This window comes from Xyrauchen texanus, chromosome 27 (assembly GCF_025860055.1).
Source record: "Xyrauchen texanus isolate HMW12.3.18 chromosome 27, RBS_HiC_50CHRs, whole genome shotgun sequence".
NCBI classification, from domain to species: Eukaryota; Metazoa; Chordata; class Actinopteri; order Cypriniformes; family Catostomidae; genus Xyrauchen; species Xyrauchen texanus.
Genome location: NC_068302.1, coordinates 11,370,471 through 11,388,781, shown reverse-complemented (window position 1 = coordinate 11,388,781; position 18,311 = coordinate 11,370,471). Strand labels below are relative to the sequence as shown.

Sequence of the window (18,311 nt, the reverse complement as noted above, 5' to 3'; positions counted from 1 at the left end):
AATTAAATAAAATAGGCAACTTACTAATACTGAGAATCTGAATCTGAATATGTATGTGTGACTCCAATAATAAAAACAACAACAACAATAATAATAATAATAATAATAATAATAATAGTTGTGTGTATTGTTTACTGTACATTGTGTATTGTGTTGTGTAAATATGTGTACATTTGTTATGTAAATTGTGTTGTGTAAATATGTTGTTTATTGTAATTGGTACTGCTATGTTATTTGGAACTGCACACAAGACTTTCACCTACTGTTGCACTTGTGTACACAGTTGTGTGACAAAGTGATTTGATTTGATAAATCTATGATCAAAATAATCGTTAGTTGCAGCCCTAGAATCAAGTAACATTATTTTTGTTGTTTGTCAACAGGGGTGATGATGTGAAATATAAATAACCTTTATTTGGTGCATGGCACTGTGTTGTCTCTTTTTCTCAGTGCTGTTTATCAGTTCTAAGCTGTTTACTATTTGAGAGGTTTGACTTCCTCCATAGCGCTTTGAGCTAGAACATTTTCTCTAGAATTCAAATGGGTTGAGCATTTACGCAGTGCGATTGAGGCATGGTTTTTGTTAGTGTGGGGCCATCCATTACAGAACCACTCGCATTTACCGTGTCTTAAGTGCCAAACGCGAGCTAAATATAATTTCATTTACCATGGTGACCCGATATTCGTTCAGGTGGCTGCTGAACAATTTTCAATGCAGAAAATACATGGCATTGTTCTTTGTGACCCACCAGTTGAGAAATGCTGATCAAGTAAATCCCATCTGCTATTGGAAACTTTCAGTAAAAAGTGAATTAGGTAATGAAACATGCATTCATGTCTGCGAAAAATATATGTCTGTAATGAAATCGCTAACTGCTTTTTGCATCCACAGCATTTGATTTCAATTTACTGAGTCTGCCTTTTTAATATTTAGCAATAAATGATCTCAGATCACATTCCAGACCCCAAAATGCTGACTGACAACCAACTCAGTTCTCATACATCAGGTGAACCCGACAGCGAACATGTCTTAATTTTTTGAAGCTTTGCGTCATAAAGTCCAGGCATGTTTTAGCTGTCAGGTAAATAGTTCTTTAGCACCATTCATGGTGAAATGTACATAGATCTTGTACAAGACTTGCTTTAGGCCAATGCCTTATTATAGCATCTTGCATGGGTTTCTTGAGTATCCTTGAAACACATGAAAACAACACTTGGTAAATTGCTAATTTGTTCCATACTTTTCTCCAAATAGTAATGTGCCACAAACATTTGTGCCACAGATAGACTTCATTTAACACATGCACATTGTTTTACTCATTATAAATCTCCTTTTATTTGGATATGTTGGTTATTAGTAATTATTTGGAATATACTGGGAATGGAAGAGATACCGACTCTACATGCTTGACCTCACAATATGTTCTGACAAAATGTACTTTAACTTTTATATTTGTTTAGATCAGTTTACATTAAATTTCAAAGAATTTAAATGAGTTTTTGGCCATTTTTTTTAAGTTGATAGTAGAGCAGGGGTGGGAAATTATGGGGAGTGTTGGTGGTGGCCAGGAATTGGAAAAAGATCCAAATCGGGCTCAAATTTGCATCACTCTCATGAGCACCACAGCTCAGCATGTTGGAGCATATAAGCTAATAGGTAGGTCATGACTCTGAGGGGCAGTTCATACCTCAAGCATTTTTGTGCCCATTCTGTTTTTCAGTTGTTTTCCTGTTTAAACATGCACTAGACAGTGATCTTTGACCATTGCGCAGTGTCGTTTTTTTCAGCGTCTTGCGCAGGAGAGCTGATTTAAAGTTTTTTTTAATAAATGTAAACTCTGTCAACTATTGAAAAAAATGTGTCCTTTGTTCTATTCATGGTGCTGTCTATTTTATTTTTTAACAGACATGTTTGGAGTGAAGAGCCCTTGACATTGTCAAACTTGCCGTTTTATATCATGACGAAGACAAGGGATTAGTTGTGTGGTATACCGGTATAAGCAAAATACCCGTTTACCAATATTTTTAATACTATAGGATATCATCATCTAATTCCGGTACTGTACTACAGTATAGTGCTACAAGCAAAATTTTACTTTTTTTTTTTTTTTTTTTTTTTTTATTAAATCAAATACAATTTTCCTCAAACTAAACTCAAATCTAGATATGGCCAAGTGTGATCATTAAACTGTAAAAATGTGCAATTTAATTTAATATACTGTATATAGTCTGCATGCGCTGCATGCTTCCGAATGAATGAGAGGTGCTGCTCTCTTCACAGGGAGAGAGAGGGAGCAGGTTTCCACGATCCACCCGATTCAGATTTGACTTCTCAACAAACAGCAATCGCTCTTCATCTTGCACACAACAAAGGATGGCTTTTCAGCATACACGCAGTCTTTCGTGTGCCCCTCTCCCTCTCTCTGGGCACCGGGCCGTTTTTATCTCCCCTGTCTCTCACTGCAAACACAGAAAATCCTTACCACTTCCTCTCTCCCCAGTCATGAGTTTGACCATGCCCTCGCTTCCACAGAGTGGTTAAGCCAAAATAAGTATTCCACCAAAATTAAAGCTCTATTCAACTGGATGAATGATATTGATGACATTACGACAGATTTGTACTGTATAAAACTTTTAGTAGCAATAATATTACTGATAACAATTTTACATATCAATTATTTTGTATTTAATATTATTATATGTAAACATTATAACAAAAGCAAGAGTGTACTGAACATCAGCCTTCAACATTTGCCTTCACATGGCAAAATTCCACAGGTGAAATATTGTCATCTTTTGGGATGAATAGTGTACTGACTTCCAGAGGCGAAGAATTTCCCCTCATGTATTTTGCGTGGCGTTCAAGTTTGAACTTTGACACGTTAATTTGCCACGTTGCCCATTAGGAAGTTGTTTGGTTTAGCAGTGACCTCTGTGTGGGAGTTGCTTCATACATTGCTATGCTTAATATTCACAATGGACAAGGATATCATTTTAGTGGCAAGTTTCTTTAACTTCTCTCTCCCAGAGTATTAAGTGCAGTATTAAATGGTGGCTTCTTGTTTAGTTTTTTGCTGGTTTCACATGTGCATCACATTCGCCTATGTCTTCTTTTCCCTCAGAATTTCACATGCAAAGGTAAATGTGACCATGCCTGGTATATCGATACCAGGGCTGGCATCATACCAAAACCAAAAATATTTGTATCTGATAGGTATGTGCTCGAGTAATCAACTAATCAAGTATTCGTTCTGCACCAGCTAGGCGACAATTAAAAACACAATTAGAATATCGCAAATTTACTTTCCTTTGCGCATTTGCCTGCCGTGGGCAACAATGAAATCTCCTGTACATTCTCTCTGCATCTCTCACCAAACCTCACAGTTAAATCCGACTCCACTTAAGGGCACTGTGGATGTGTGTGTTGTTTAGGTGTTTGATGTGAGGAGGAGACACAATGGTGTCTTTGTGCTATCAAGCAAAGCCAAATGTGGCAATAGCAATAGTTGTAATATTTTGATTGTTATTGAATTCTCCTCTATTGATATTTAGTTCTTGTTTGAGTCATGCATACAAACAGACAAGGATCTGTTTTTATGGTGGAAAGGAAATGCAAAGTGGTACGAGAAACTCTGAAGATTACCAGCTTGTATTTTAATTTACAAGTAATCTATTTTTTTTTTGTGGGTTAGAGTACTTGACTACAAAATTACTCATGCCCATCCATAGTATTGGAGCAACCCTAGTCTGGATGGTTGAATACTCATCCACCAAAAACCCCTACCACACTCTTGGTTGGACTTTGCAGTCTAGTACCTTGAACATTGAAACATACTGTCTAATGTAAAAGCATGACATTTCTTTATTTTGGGTTTATAACATAGCTGAAAGCAACAAGAAATCTCTAATCTCTTTATCCAGAAATGTAGATGGTGTCACTACTGCTTGGTTATGTTCTCATTTGTGCCCACTACCCTTCCCTCTCGGCACCACAGACGTGCATCTGTGAGGAGCCAGCAATGTCAGGGCCTCCTCAGCTGCACATGTGCTTGTAATAAATGCTTGCCCCACTGTCTGCAATGGTATGAATGGGGTTCAGTGTAACTGGAGCACTTAAAAGCCTGCTTCTATAATAGAGGCTGATTCCCCTCTCTGCTTGAGTTTTTTTTTTTTTTTTTTGTATAATGTGAAAAAACCCCAAGATCAGTCGATCTAGAGAACTAATTCACTAATTGGTGAACATTTATATATTTAATTTAGCTTCCAGAGTAGTAACAGGCCACTACAGACAGGTAGGGCGCCCTTTTACACCTAAATGAGCACTGTACAATTATGGGCCAAACTGAATCCAATCAGAGTTTAACTCTGGTGGTATGGAATGTCAGTCTAAAGGAATTTCAGTTATGTAGCACCTTACTCTGAGTCCTGGTTGCTGTGTGTATGTCGGTGGATTTGATCTACAGTCATGTGGAATATGATGAAAGGTGTTCTGAGGAACAGGTGAAAACCGTTGACCTTTCAACACCTTGGCTTAGAGAAGTGGAAACTATGAAGCAGATCTGTGGCAAGTCAGGCTGATGTCAAATAAAACCAGATAATACCAAGTCTCTCTCTCTCTCTTTCTCATCGCTTTTTTTAACTTTTCTCACTCTCTATTCGTCCTGCAGCACTCCTGAGAGCACTGGGTAGCAGCCTGTGGTCACATGATGCCGTTTACAGTAAACCTGATTGGCCCATCTCCCTGGGGATTCAGAATATATGGAGGGCGAGACTTCAAGAAGGCCATAACCGTCTCCAAGGTAATTTTCAACCCATTAACCAAAGTACCTGTCCAGAACATTGCACATCATTTAGTTTTTTTGCTGTAGTGTTTGAAGCAATGAACCAACATGCCCAATGTCTTAATACCTCACTTTTTGTTTTGATCACTGCTTGTTTTGCTCTTTGTCTCCTTGGTTACTCAAACCAAACAAGAACTGGATCATTAAAGAAGAAGTTCCTGAATATAGGAAGGGAAAGGGGAATGCTGATGGTCAAGCCATTGTTTTGTTCCATCATTTTTCCATACACTGTGTATTCTCCTATAACTATTATTAACCTGTTCATAGAATTATGTGTGTAATGATTATATAAAGTGTAAATCATAAATAATATACTAGGAGTGTAATGATTCACTCGTTTTCTCAATGCATCAGTTATTTATCTTGCCGATCTATATGGATCAATCTTGAAATTATTTTTGAATCGAGAATTGTTAATGTTGGTCAATAATTGATTTAAAATGCTAACTATTAAATTAATCATAATTCGACAAAACGGTGAACTGCATTTTAAAAAAGACATTTAATTAGTTACACGTGTGACTTAATGTAGACGTGCGCCGTCGTTCTCATAGGCTCTCCCTTCACAGGCGCACGCTGCATTCTTCTGTCACCCTTCGCGGGAACACGCCAGCTCTCGGTTCCATCCTTAACGTTCATTGAAACGTTTTCTAAATGGCTTTCGAGCACCTCGTGTCTGAACTTTCCTCAAGATGGCCACTGGCTATCAGATGAACAATTGACAGCTCGCAATCTTGTCTGGAATGAAACTCGCTCAAAGCAACGTATAGCTGCCAACTCATTGGCTGCCTCAGAAAACTTGTCAAGAAAGTTCTTTTCAAACTGTTCTGAGACCAGTTTCTTTAAGAGTTAATTCAAAAGTGCTATCGGTTAAGCCATTAACTGATTATTAGGCAGCAAATCAGCTGGCTGCATTTCAGCCTTTGCATAGCCACAACTGAAATAAAATGCTGTTAGTGCTGTGAAACTTTTCTATTAGGTAAATAAGTGCCATTTTACTGGTTTTATGGTTTAGTTGGGGACTTCGCATGCAGGAAACATTTAATTTGAAGTAAACCGTAGATATTTCTTTTCTCTTTTCCTTGTTTGTGGCCTTGAGGAAACTTACTGTAGTCGTATAATTATACTTTAATGCTGTAATATTTGGATTGTTTTACTGATTCAGAGTTCCCATGGTCATGGAAACCTGGAAAAATCAGGGAATTTTAAAATTGAAATTAAAATTCATTCTGAATCGAGAACCTATGAATCGTTAATCGAATCGATTTGCTTTGAACCCAAAGATTCACACCCCTGTAATATACAGAAAACTATGTATTTATAAATCAACATGAAAACAAAATTTACCCTGTTTACCTCAATGCATCACTGAGCGCGTTTACATATACAATTGCAACGATCTTACTCCAATTATGCTCAAGTCAACATCTTGTGTTGTCATTTAAACACCTTTCCATTTAACACGGTAAGCTCATAGATGTTTTAAGCATAAACTGATCGTTATACATAGATTTTTGCCCACTACCCTGATTTAGCATGTAAACACCTTTTTACCGGTGTTCTTGCTTATCTTATTCAAAGTGCACAAGTATTCTGCACACGATTATTAAAGTCTTGATGGCAAAATCAGAGAATAACCAGATGATTTGAAGTCTCATGTAAACATGGTTTTCTTGCATTGTCGGATTTTGTGAATTTAGCTTTTGCAAATTAATGAAAGAATTAATGAAAGAAAAAAACTTCATCATTATGAAGTTATCTTCATAATGATTTATAAAAATATAATAACTTGTTTGATCGAGATGGAACAGCTTTTCTTTTATTTCATATTCGTATCTCTTTTGTACTTTTCCGACTCCTCTCGAGCCACCTGCCCTACTTTTCTCGTTATATCCTGGTACCCTCATAAAATTGTTGAAAGTGTTGACTTTGACATGCCTCATTTAGGTTTAGCCATGAAGCATGAGTCAATGGGTTGTTGAGTTTACACATATTTAACGTGAAACTGTGTCTCTAAGAACAGGTGGACCAATCAGCATTTACTTTGAGAGCAAGCCTTCAACACTGGCAATTGTAAGAGACTATTTTCAGTCGTGATGTTGAGTCTTTTAAACTTCTGCCACCTAGTCTGGAACCCATTTATTTTTGTTTTTTTATGTGACAAAGTAATTCCTTTTTTCTTTTCTAAGAATGAACCAAAACAGTCCCTCTGAACTAAAACAAAAATACTTATTCATTGTCAAGATCCTGAATCACACTCCAGTATTTCTGATTAAAGACAGCAAATGGAACGTTTCCATTCAGATCCTACATCACATCTGGATTAGAATCCTAATTTGCAAGCCACTGGATTTTAAAGCTAAACCACTTAAAGACATACATGTTCTCATTGACTTCACTCACCAACACAGTGCCAATTTTTTTTAAATAAAAAAAAGTTTGTTTGGATGCATGGGCCTTTGACATCAAAAGATATGTGAAGCATTTTTCCTCCCTTTTAAACATTGATAAGCCTATTAATTTTACTATCCTAACAATGCATTATTATGTGGTTATAAAGTTGCAGTTTACTATTTAGCAGGGTTGAGAACAGACCTGAATCCATTTCAGATCACGACCCACCAGTTAAGAACCATTTAAGGAACGCAGAAGAGAGCAGCATGGTTTGATTCAATGCTTTAAGACGGCTCCAAAGGGCTTCATGGTGAAATGGGGTCAGACTGAAGTGGCAGGAGGTTGGCACTGGTCTTGTGCCCCCCTCAATATCTCCTTTCATTGCCTTTCTCAGGACCCCCCTTTTCTGACACCCTTCTTTGTAAGATTCTTCAAGTATTTATATGTAGATTTTTACATATCATATGAGGCCCATGCAGGGTGCAAAATGATGGAGGTTTCATGGGTCTGATTCTGTCTCCTAACATTAAGGCTTGAACACACCCAAAAGAAGTCAAAATAAAAAGTTTGGAGAGTCTTAAAAAGAACATGCACAAAGCATCTATTCTTTTTGTATGATACTATGGAGGTAGTGTTTAATAGTGTTTTCACATTGTTTTAGAAACCATAAAATTTGGATACAAGTTTTCAGAGTGACTGTTTTCCTTGCTGCCAAATATAGTACCAGTAGATGCTCACGAACCAAAGTGGAATCAGGTATTAATCATACTTCACTATTATTATTGGTGGTGTGATATAAAGGCAATATTATCAAAAACGTATATTGTGATATTCATGACATTTTTGTTCTGTCTGTATGTTTACATATTTTTATGGAAAGTGAAATGAAGTTAAAAAATAATAAGTAAATTAAATTCTAAAAAGTAATTATTCAAAACAATGTCCATAATAATGTAGACCTGTCATGTTCATTCCAAAGAATCTGCTTTAACAATAAATAACTAATTATAACAAATATTTATTTTTCCACTCCAAGCAAAAATTAGTTTACTACTGAATCAAACCTCCATCACATATGTTTTAAATTTACTCTTCCATTGGATACTGGAAAACTTGTTGGTTACTGTAAATGCACAGTTGACAAAGGTGGAGTTAATTCACACAGTGGGACACACACGTCTTTTTTATGTTTGTGGCGGAACATGCCTGTAGGAAAGCTTGACGGCATCAGTAACGTTCAAAACCCCATATCTATTGACCACTAATCGGTATTAGACAGTACATAAAACATAAGGACTGTCATTATTTAACATTTTCATTCTAAAATGAGAAAGTATTTCCCCTCCAAAAAATCTTCATGTGTATTGAATAACAACTCTTTAAAGGGAAAGTTCACCTAGACATAAAAATGTTTGGGATGCTTCCATGGATTGGAAGTTTGGGTGCCCTAAAAAAAAACCTATTTAGACATTCCTTGGTAATGGGTAAGAAATTCCTATACAAAGTAGTCGAAAGTCATTGTTTAAACCACACGCTGTGGGTATGTATGCTCTCACCCCTCTGTTTTTTATCCCTCTCTCCCTCTGCTATCATCTTCATGGAGCAAAATGATATTCACAGACTTTGTGAAGTGAAGCATGCCCTGATTGCATGAGACACACTTCATTGTGTGTCTCTGTGGCAATGGTTAATTGCCCCTTGAGCTGGTCCACTGACATGGCACCTCTGCCCCTCTGCTCTCAGCCAACAACAAAAACATTTTGGTAGTCTGTAGTGCACTGCCGTGCCCTGTTCTGTTGTTTTAGTCAGGCTCTGGTGTTAGATTTCTCTTTACATCCTAATGGGTTTTAGGGCTTATTGACTTCAAAGTCTTAATGGGGTTCTTAGCTCAAAGAGTCCTCGAAGAGCAGCTCTTGTCAGATTGGTTTTAAGATGTGTCTACTTTCATTATACTCCACCATTCAGCAGACTCTTGTTCCTGCTTAATTCACATCTTTACTCCCTCATTGAATGTAGTCATTATTTTGTAAGGAGATTATAGTACCCTTTCAATTATCCCTTTTAACTAATTTACTGTTATTTGATCAGAGAATATCTTTATAGAAGACTCATCTCTGATTTAGTGGTCTTATTCTTACTTGACCACAGACTGCCACAGTTATTATGAACACTTGATGGGTTCAGAGTTCTGATTGGTTGAATTTTTTTGTTTCAGGTGAATGCTGGCAGTAAGGCAGAGATGGCCTGTCTTCAGCCTGGAGACATCATCATGGAGATCAATGGGCAGAATACCGGTGATATGCTGAATGTAGAGGCACAAAACAAAATCAAGAGCTGCACGACACAACTGCAACTTCTCGTGGAAAGGTAACATGATCACAAACACGTATGCATCGCCCTTGACTCACACATTGAAAAACCCAACTGTAGTAATGGATTATCAGTGTAGTGAAAACTGCACTTATAGTGTAACTGAGCATCATGTCATATCGGCTGAGATTTAATATTGTGCATTTAATCACTCAGAGCTTCATCTAGGTTTTATATTTTGGCCCTCAATTAGTACTTTTTTATCATATTCATGGTGCTAACACTATTGATATGTATGCTTAAATCACAATGGGTTTATGGCATATTGATGGGTAATTAAAATTGAAAATGAATATGTATTACTCTGAATTATACTAATTTGAATATTAATTAGGGCTGTGAATCAATAAAAAAAATTCTTGCTAATCGCACAGTATTGTGATTTTATTTACAATTAGCCATGGTACATGGTGGATTAAAACAAACATTAAAATTAAATCATAAATATATTTATGTTTTACTTTTGTCTCAAAGAACTTGCAAGAATACACACACACACACACACATACACACACACACACACACACACTCCTGTGTCAGTAAATTTTTCTCTTCTGACCTCATGTCTCTGACCAGGCCAGAAACAACACTACACCGACAATGGCAATCTCTAGCTGTGTGTGTGTGTGTGTGTGTGTGTGTGTGTGTGTGTGTGTCCTGCTGCCCAAAGTATTGAAGGAAGAGGATGTGTATCTGCCCTCTTCCAGAATAAGCGGAGTTCATATTAGTCTAGATTTATGTAAGTAACCTGCTGTCTACTGCTGCCCCTTCAGTTTTCAATACAATCCATCCATGAGTATATTTTCTCTACGGTTGTGTCTAACTTGTTTTTCTATTACTCAGTTTGGAGTAAGAAGAATTAGTGGCATGAAAGCTATTTCTCAACTGGTTTTGCTTCAGGGCCCAGATTTTTAAGTTGCGAACCAACACATTAACATTTTATTATACAAAAGTAAACAAAAATGTGAATCAAATATTAAAAAGTATCAAGAATATATAGTGATAGAATTTTAAATAATTTTTATTATAAAAAGATTAAAAACTAAATTATCTCAGCAGGCAATAATTGTGAACACACTGATTTTGAGTGTTTCCTCTAACACAGATTAATGGTAGCCAGCCATTTTATCTGCACACCTACCAAACCCAGTGCATTCATGTGAAATTCAATGGCAAGGAAATGTATGTGAGTGTGGCTTTTCTTTATTAATTAGTCATAAAATTTGATCTCATTTTCATTAAAGTCACAAGTACAGACAACCACAATGTGCTTTAGCTAACAACACAAAAACATTATAATATTGAATGTTTTTATAGAACACATCCCATTAAACATTCAGTTTTGTGGAAGAAGTAAATGAACCCTTGGATTTAACAACTAGTCAGTCCTCCTCTGGCAGCAATAACCTCAATCAAGTGTTTCCGTAGCTGCATATTAGACCTGTACACAGTTCAGAAGGAATTCTGGACCATTCTTCCTTACAGAACTGTTTCAGCTCAGCCATATTCTTAGGATGTCTGGTGTGAACAGCTCTCTTGAGGTCGATCCACAGCATCACTATTGGGTTAAGGTCTGGGCTCTGAATGGGCAGCTTCAAAAGGTGGATTTTCTTTTGGAAGCCATTCTGAAATGGATTTGCTTTTATGTTTAGGGTCATTGTGCTGCTGCATCACCCAACTTCTAATGAGATTCTGCTGGTGCACAGCCACGCTGACATTATCCTGTAGGATATCTTCGTAAACTTGGGAATACATTTTTCCCATGATAATGGCAAGTGGTCCAGATCCGGTTCATCCTTAGTTTCATCAGTCCACAAATATATTCCCAGTAGCGTTGTTGAGTGTCAAGGTGGTAGGGCTGTTAGGTGAGCAGATAAACTAAGTTTGAATTTTTACCGAAATATGTAATAATATTCAAATTTTTATGTCACCTGATTTTTTTTAAATTGACGTTGTTTCCTTGGTCCACAAGAGGGCACATTAAATAAATAAACTATACAGCAACGTTATATTACTGCAAATAACATTCCAGGCTGTTGAAAAAAAAAAAAAGAGCATTCAATTTTCAACTAATATGCATAAAATAAATTGGTTTTAGCCGGTCCATGTTTTCAAATGTTAAGTCAAAAGAAAAACAAAGGGGGGAAACGCTTCAATAGACAGTTCACATGGCGTTACACTTACTGATGCCACTCTATACTTCCCCCGACTCAAGCTTCATAATACAGTGAAATGATACCACTTTGTTTTTTATTCATTGAAGTGTATGTAGGGTAGCAACATTTCCAGATAGCAGAGCAACATTTCCAGATAGCACTCTGTGGCGAAGTGGCTCAGAGCATGAGCCCAGGCCAGGGGCTGTTCAAACAGACGGAACACAACAGACTGGAACCGAATGCGAGGATCTCGAGACAGACTTGAACATATTTCCTGACAAAGCATTTAAAAAAAACAACTCATTGCTTAATCTGAGAAATGCTTATTAAGAGAGCAAGATGCAACTGCCAAGTACCTCCACCAACAGTAAGGGGCTGTTCACACCGAATGCTTTTTGCAACCATCCATTTGTTTTTCTGTGTAAATGCACGCTAGACGAATATCTTTGTTTCCCTTCGTTTTTGTTTATTCAGCGTCTCATGCAGGAGCGTTGTTTTTTTTATTTTTATATGCTGTGTCTAATTAAAAAGACATTTTAAAAGGCTTATTGAGACACATGCTCTCTGTTGAACTGTATTTGTTTCATTTGTCTATAGCTTATTTTAGCGCAAGAATGCGATCGATCTGAAGTCATCGTCAGTGTTTGGCACAAATCCAAAATTCTAATTCACAGTTTTAGCATTCGAATGTGCATTTTCTTTTTTTCTTTTTTGTGCCTGTTCATGTCTGTTTAATGGTTTCTGAATAGTAGACTCACGAACAGAGATGTTAACTAGTTTTTTTTAGCTCAATGCGCATTCTACAGTGTGGCCTTTTGAGTCGTCTTGGCTGGACAGCCACTTCTAGGGAGTGTAGCCACAGTACTAAATCATCTTCATTTATAGAAAAGGTGTCTAACTGTGGACAGATGAATATCTAAGCTCTTCGTGATAACTTTGTAACCCTTTCCAGCTTTATAAAACGTGCCCATACCTTCAATCTCGTTTCATTAATTGGATGACAGGTTTGCCAACTCCTGACTCTAATTAGATTTTGACCTCATTAGCATAGGGGTTCACATATATTTTCAAATCTACACTGTAAATGTTGGAATGATGTATTCAATATGTACAAGTAAAATACAATAATTTGTGTTATCACTTATGTATAGTTGGACTATAGACTATGTTGTAAAAATGTGAAATAATGTAAGTAAAGTGACATCAGGACCGAGGGGTTGGGTGACATGAGCTTCAATAGGTTAAAACAGATTGTGTTTGTTCATCATTGTAACTTGGATGAAGATCAAACCAGATTTTAAGACAAATTTATACATAAATGCCAGTAATTCCAAAGGGTTTACATACTTTTTATTTCCGCAGGACTGAATATATATCGGTTTCCACTCAAATGGCATTTTATCGATAAAAATAGTGCGCGTGATGACGTCGTGCTTAAAACAACACGTCGTTGCATAAGTTTTGGTTTAACGCAAAATAAATCTGCCCTAAAGTTATTTCCATACAGAAATGTGTGTGTATCACAAATTTTGTACCTTTCGCCTCCCAGATGTCCCTAATTTTTTCCCACCCCGAAGCTTTTGTTAAATGGGGAGAGTATTTAGACAGTTGAAATGAGTCGGCTTACTGTCCTTTTAGTTTCACAAATAAAAGCAATCAGAAGAGGAATTGCAATCAAAAGGGAACAGTTGCCCTTCTGATAGGACTGTAATATTGGTCCTGATGTTGCACCTAATCGCAGGTTGCCACCATTTCTGTCCCGAAAGCAGATCGTCATGGCCCTGTTCAAGCTGGCAACCTGCACCAAGTAGTGGGGGAAACTTTCATTCTTCGTATAAGGACCATAAATCGATGTGTATATGCTGTGTGCACAGCTATTAAAGAAAAACTGATGCAGTGTAAAATCAGGGTTTACATATTATACATTCCTGACATTCAAGATTTTGAACAATCATCTAATTTAAAGCACATCACAACTGCATTATGTCCCGCATATTTGTCCAGCAACGTTTAACATTCAACTGAACTTTGATTGTCATCTAAAATTAATTGTAGCATCATAATGCAATTTACATTTTCTGAAGAAGCTCAGCAAATGCGATCTGTGGTAAAGAGGGTTAGATTTAAAATATTAAAATGTAAAAAAAAAAGTTTCTGAAAGTGAGCTCCGCATTGGACAAATAGTTCTGATAGTTTATAGTCTTAAAAAAAAAGAAAAGTGTAGAACATTCTGAGAATGTCATTCAGACCACTTTTTTTGTCTACAGAAAAGGATAAGACTAATTTAAGTTTGTGTAAAGAAAAGGCAATTATATAGGCCTAAAAATATACTTTTTTCATTTGGTTTTACTTTAATGCTTTATTCATTTGGTAATTTATTTTGTTTAATACAGGGACTTTTTTTGTGACATATGAAGTATCGACAGAGTTTATGCGCTAGAGATAAACGGACTAATATTATGTCGTCACTTGTGAAATTTTTGCGTTTCCATCAGCTATATCAGAAAACCTTTTGATGCGCTACACTTTATGATGCAAAAAACCATTTGATGGAAACAAAGTTAAGTATTAATGACCTCTGTGAGAACTCTCCAGCTGCTAAAGCGCCTTTTGATGTTTGCCTCATGTGGTTTTATAGTTTGTTTTCTCTCCCTTTCTCTTCTCCATATGTCTTTTTGTCTTTCACGCATGTTCTCACACAAGCTCTCTGTTGTGGTGATCACATCTCGAGGGAGATAAAATATGGTTGGAATGATGCAGTGAATTGACATACTTGAATGCAACACCTTCCAAAGAATGCATGTGTCCCCTCACATAACAACAACAAAAAAAAAACCCACTATAAATCATGTTGTAATGTGGAAGAGGTTGCAAAGATTTTCCTGGGAAGTTTAGTCATGCTGCATGTGTCTTCAGTTGTGTAGCTCCTCTCACAGGTGCAACAACTTTAAGACAACTTGGTTCTCCAGAATATAAGACTAACATTTAACATTGAGATAATTTCATTTAAATCATTTTTTTTTATTATTTAACATTCCTTCACTATTCTTGATAATTTGTCAAATTTTATTTACATTTTTGTTTACTTTTGTATAACAAAATGTTAATGTGTTGGTTCACCACTTGATGTCTAATGAAAAATCTGGGCCCTGAAGCAAAACCAGTTGAGAACCACTAATTTAAACAACACTCACTGTACAAACTGCTTTTCTGAAGGCGAGTAATTCTATATGATTATATTGAGTAAATATATTAAATTATATATATTAAATTGAGTATCGAGCAAAGTAAAAGCATTTGGAACTGGATTTTTATTTTCTGATCTGATATTATGCCAACTTAATTATTTTGCTTTAATGGTGTTATATTCGATATATTAATGTATAAAAAAACGAATTTCATGATTAATCTTAAACTTTAGTTTGTTAAATTGTATTACTAGTGGCAACAAAAGTCAAAATAATTGCAAACATAATAACTGTTTTCAAACAGGTTTCCCAATCACTCCCCCATCTTCCATTGTTTGGACAAATGGGCAGCCCAGATGGTTAATCAGATTACCTGTTAAGAAGTATTTTTTTGTGTAATTTACAGTAAAACAAATGTGAGGGTGCTTTTGACAAGGTTGCGGTAAAATCAGTAAATTACACGGAACAATAAAACTGCTGTAATCCCAAATTAGGTAAAAGCATTAATTGTGTTTAACCACTGTAAATGTAATTAATTGCCTAAATTAACACGTTAGAGGTGAAGTATGTCACTTTCTTTGATGTCAAAATCCTCCACAAACCCAGCTGCCATTCAGTCCAGCGATTGTTATCGGACAACCCAATTCCTCTTCCACGCTTTGTCCGGTGTGTGTATATGTTGAAGTGGTCTTGTTCATTACAATGTTAACATTTCGTACCTTTTATTTAGTATGGCCTAGTTGCTTCTAGTGATTCAGAGTGCAAAAGGGCACGATGAGTGTAAGGTGTGTTGTCAAATGTTGCTTTAAAACATATTTTATTTTTGTATTTCTGTTTAATGCCACAAGTAATGCAGAAATGACACACTTGCCCTTTAACTTTGGGAACCGTAGTTTTTTTTTTATTGTGTTTTGCATGGGGTTTCATACACCCCAAACTTTAATACCACAATAAATCCATAACACTGCTATAGAAGTTTTCATGTGTAACTTTCACTCCACACACGCTCTAAATTATGACAGCACTCAAGCCGAAATTCCCCTTTCACATTGAGGGTTTGAAAGCCGTTAAGAATTCACATTCAACTCATATTTTTATCTGCCAGAGATCATTATGCAAACACTGTCTTGTAACTGGGGAATAGTGAAAACTCACAAGTCAAAGGTTAACAAAGATAAGATTGACCTCCAGGTTTGTGCTTGCTCTGTGGGAGTTACCTCTGATGTCTCTTGTGTTTTTATTTGAGTACTTTCCCTTGAAAGTGAAGGGATATTGTGATTAGCCAGTTATTTAAAATCATACTATTTGGTTCCAGTTTTGCTGTAGTTTTGGTTTATTAAATGACCTAAGAGCAGATTAGTACCCAGATCCCCTCATCCTCAAAGTGAAAACATTACCACTCATTCTAACGAGTCATACTTGAATTTGCATTGATCATCCATGCATTTGTACTGGCTAACAATATCCCTGGACAGACCGTGTCAAATGTAGGAAGGTCATTTGATTAATGGCCCTTCAAAGACTTTATGCTTTTATGTGCTGTTAATGAAGGCATGTGTTTTAGATGCTCTGATCCAATACAAAGGCTGTTCCAATGGCTGTTCTGCAGAGCTTGTGTTGTGTTCTGTTCCTACATTTAGTCTAGAGGCACCCAAAGCTCCACTTCAGACCTCATCCGCTTTAATCCTGGGTGGGTGAATTGGAAAAATAGGATATGTGAGTGGAAAGAATAAATCAGAGGGAGTATTATAGTAGGATGCAGTAGAGTATCCTAAATTAAGAAGATAAATCAATTGCAAGTATAAAAAGCTAGAGGTAGAGAGCAATTTAATATCAATGTGTTTTTACTGGCAGTGAAAGTAGAGTGCTGAATGCTCGCCATAAGAAGCCTCACAGTAAAAGATCTCATTAATAGCAGTAAAAAAAATGTTTTTCCTTAGGCTTACATCAACTCTCTCTGACTGTTTAAATTGCCCTTAATGAATTGTGTGCTTCAGGAGTGCTTACAGTGAAGTCAACCGTCTACAGTGGAGCAAAACTAGAAGAATTTAATTTTACTAAACATTTGATGCTATGGAAAGTAAAACAGATGACATATGTGGCTAGAGTGAATTGGTTTCCTTAGTTGGTGAATGATTTACTCTCTTATAATGTAACTAGAGCCTCAAACAAATCTTTAGTCTCTCTTTCTCCCAACACCCCATCTTGGGTTTGACTAGGATACTAATATTGCCTTTAGACGTAGAGCTCCAGCTCTGAATCGGGCCCTTGTTTGTTATTCCCTTATCATGAAGCTAGAAAGAGCTTTCTGTACCAGTGCTTCTATGGAGTTCTGCTGATGTGTTGTCTTTTCCTCTGTAAGATTGAATTACTGTATGTCCATACTCATCCACGTTGCCAGGTCATTTTTCCGGGGCTTCAGCCCCGAATGTTTTGACTGTAGCCCTGAATGTAATTTTAAATGTAGGCAACACAAGTTTAGGTGCAGTGCAAAATGTCTTATAATCTTCATGACGCAGCCTGTCAAGCAGGTCTTCCAAGAATGTAGGCTACTCGCAATAACATTGCTACATTTTGTTTGAAGTTCACGTGGCGTGACACCCTTCCGCTACTAGAGAGAGTCAGCTTGTCACTGGAGGAAAAATTAAACATCAAGAAAAAAGCAACACAGCCTTTTGGACTTTATTGAGGAGTAATGGTGAGGATTTACTGACATTACCTACATGTTTTGCTCAATGTTTTTAAACTTGTGGGATGGTCAAGGATGTCCAAATGTAGGGTGACCATACATCCTCTTTTTGCAGACATGTCCTCTTTTTCGGACCATAAAGCGTTCGGCCGGGATTTTTAAATTTGAGAAAATGTCCGGGATTTGGCTTTAGTTGCATTATGATGTGTATCTGGTCTAATACTTCATTGTGTGCGTGCGCATATTTGCATTGCTTTAACCCCTCTTTGTAAGTCCATCCTTCTCGCACACCAATTGGTCGATTTTAAGAGGCTTGCAGCAACTATTGGCCAAATGCCTGCCTGTCAATCTCTCCGCAAAGTGCTGTTGTGTTCGGCATCAAACTGTGGCTTGACAGTAGCAGCAAATGACAGCTGAGTGGAAACAATGCCCAAACGAGAGTGCAAATTTCAGAATATTTGCACAAATAATCCCCATGCTCTCGTCCAGGTCAAGATCTGTGATGAGCAGAATGTATGACATGTAAAGCTGGCACTTATGTGTCAGATGCTATAAAGGTGCAAGTGATTTAGAAGCACACATTAGCTCTGCAAAGCATAAAGGGCCATCAAAAGGTGAACGTTTATCAGGTAAATTATTGGACTACTTTTTGTGACCAGGTAAAATGATCACA

The 18,311-nt window shown here is 36.8% G+C and overlaps 1 protein-coding gene across 1 annotated transcript in view; it reads left to right on the top strand.

Moving 5' to 3' along the window:
• The window catches only part of LOC127621506 (PDZ and LIM domain protein 2-like), a 125,222-nt gene that overhangs the window by 37,991 nt on the left and 68,920 nt on the right, over positions 1-18,311 (top strand). The window contains exons 2-3 of the mRNA XM_052095145.1: positions 4,668-4,799; positions 9,451-9,602. Of these exons, the coding sequence (XP_051951105.1) occupies positions 4,704-4,799; positions 9,451-9,602 (248 nt within the window). The 5' untranslated portion in view covers positions 4,668-4,703. The remainder of the gene's footprint in view (positions 1-4,667; positions 4,800-9,450; positions 9,603-18,311) is intronic.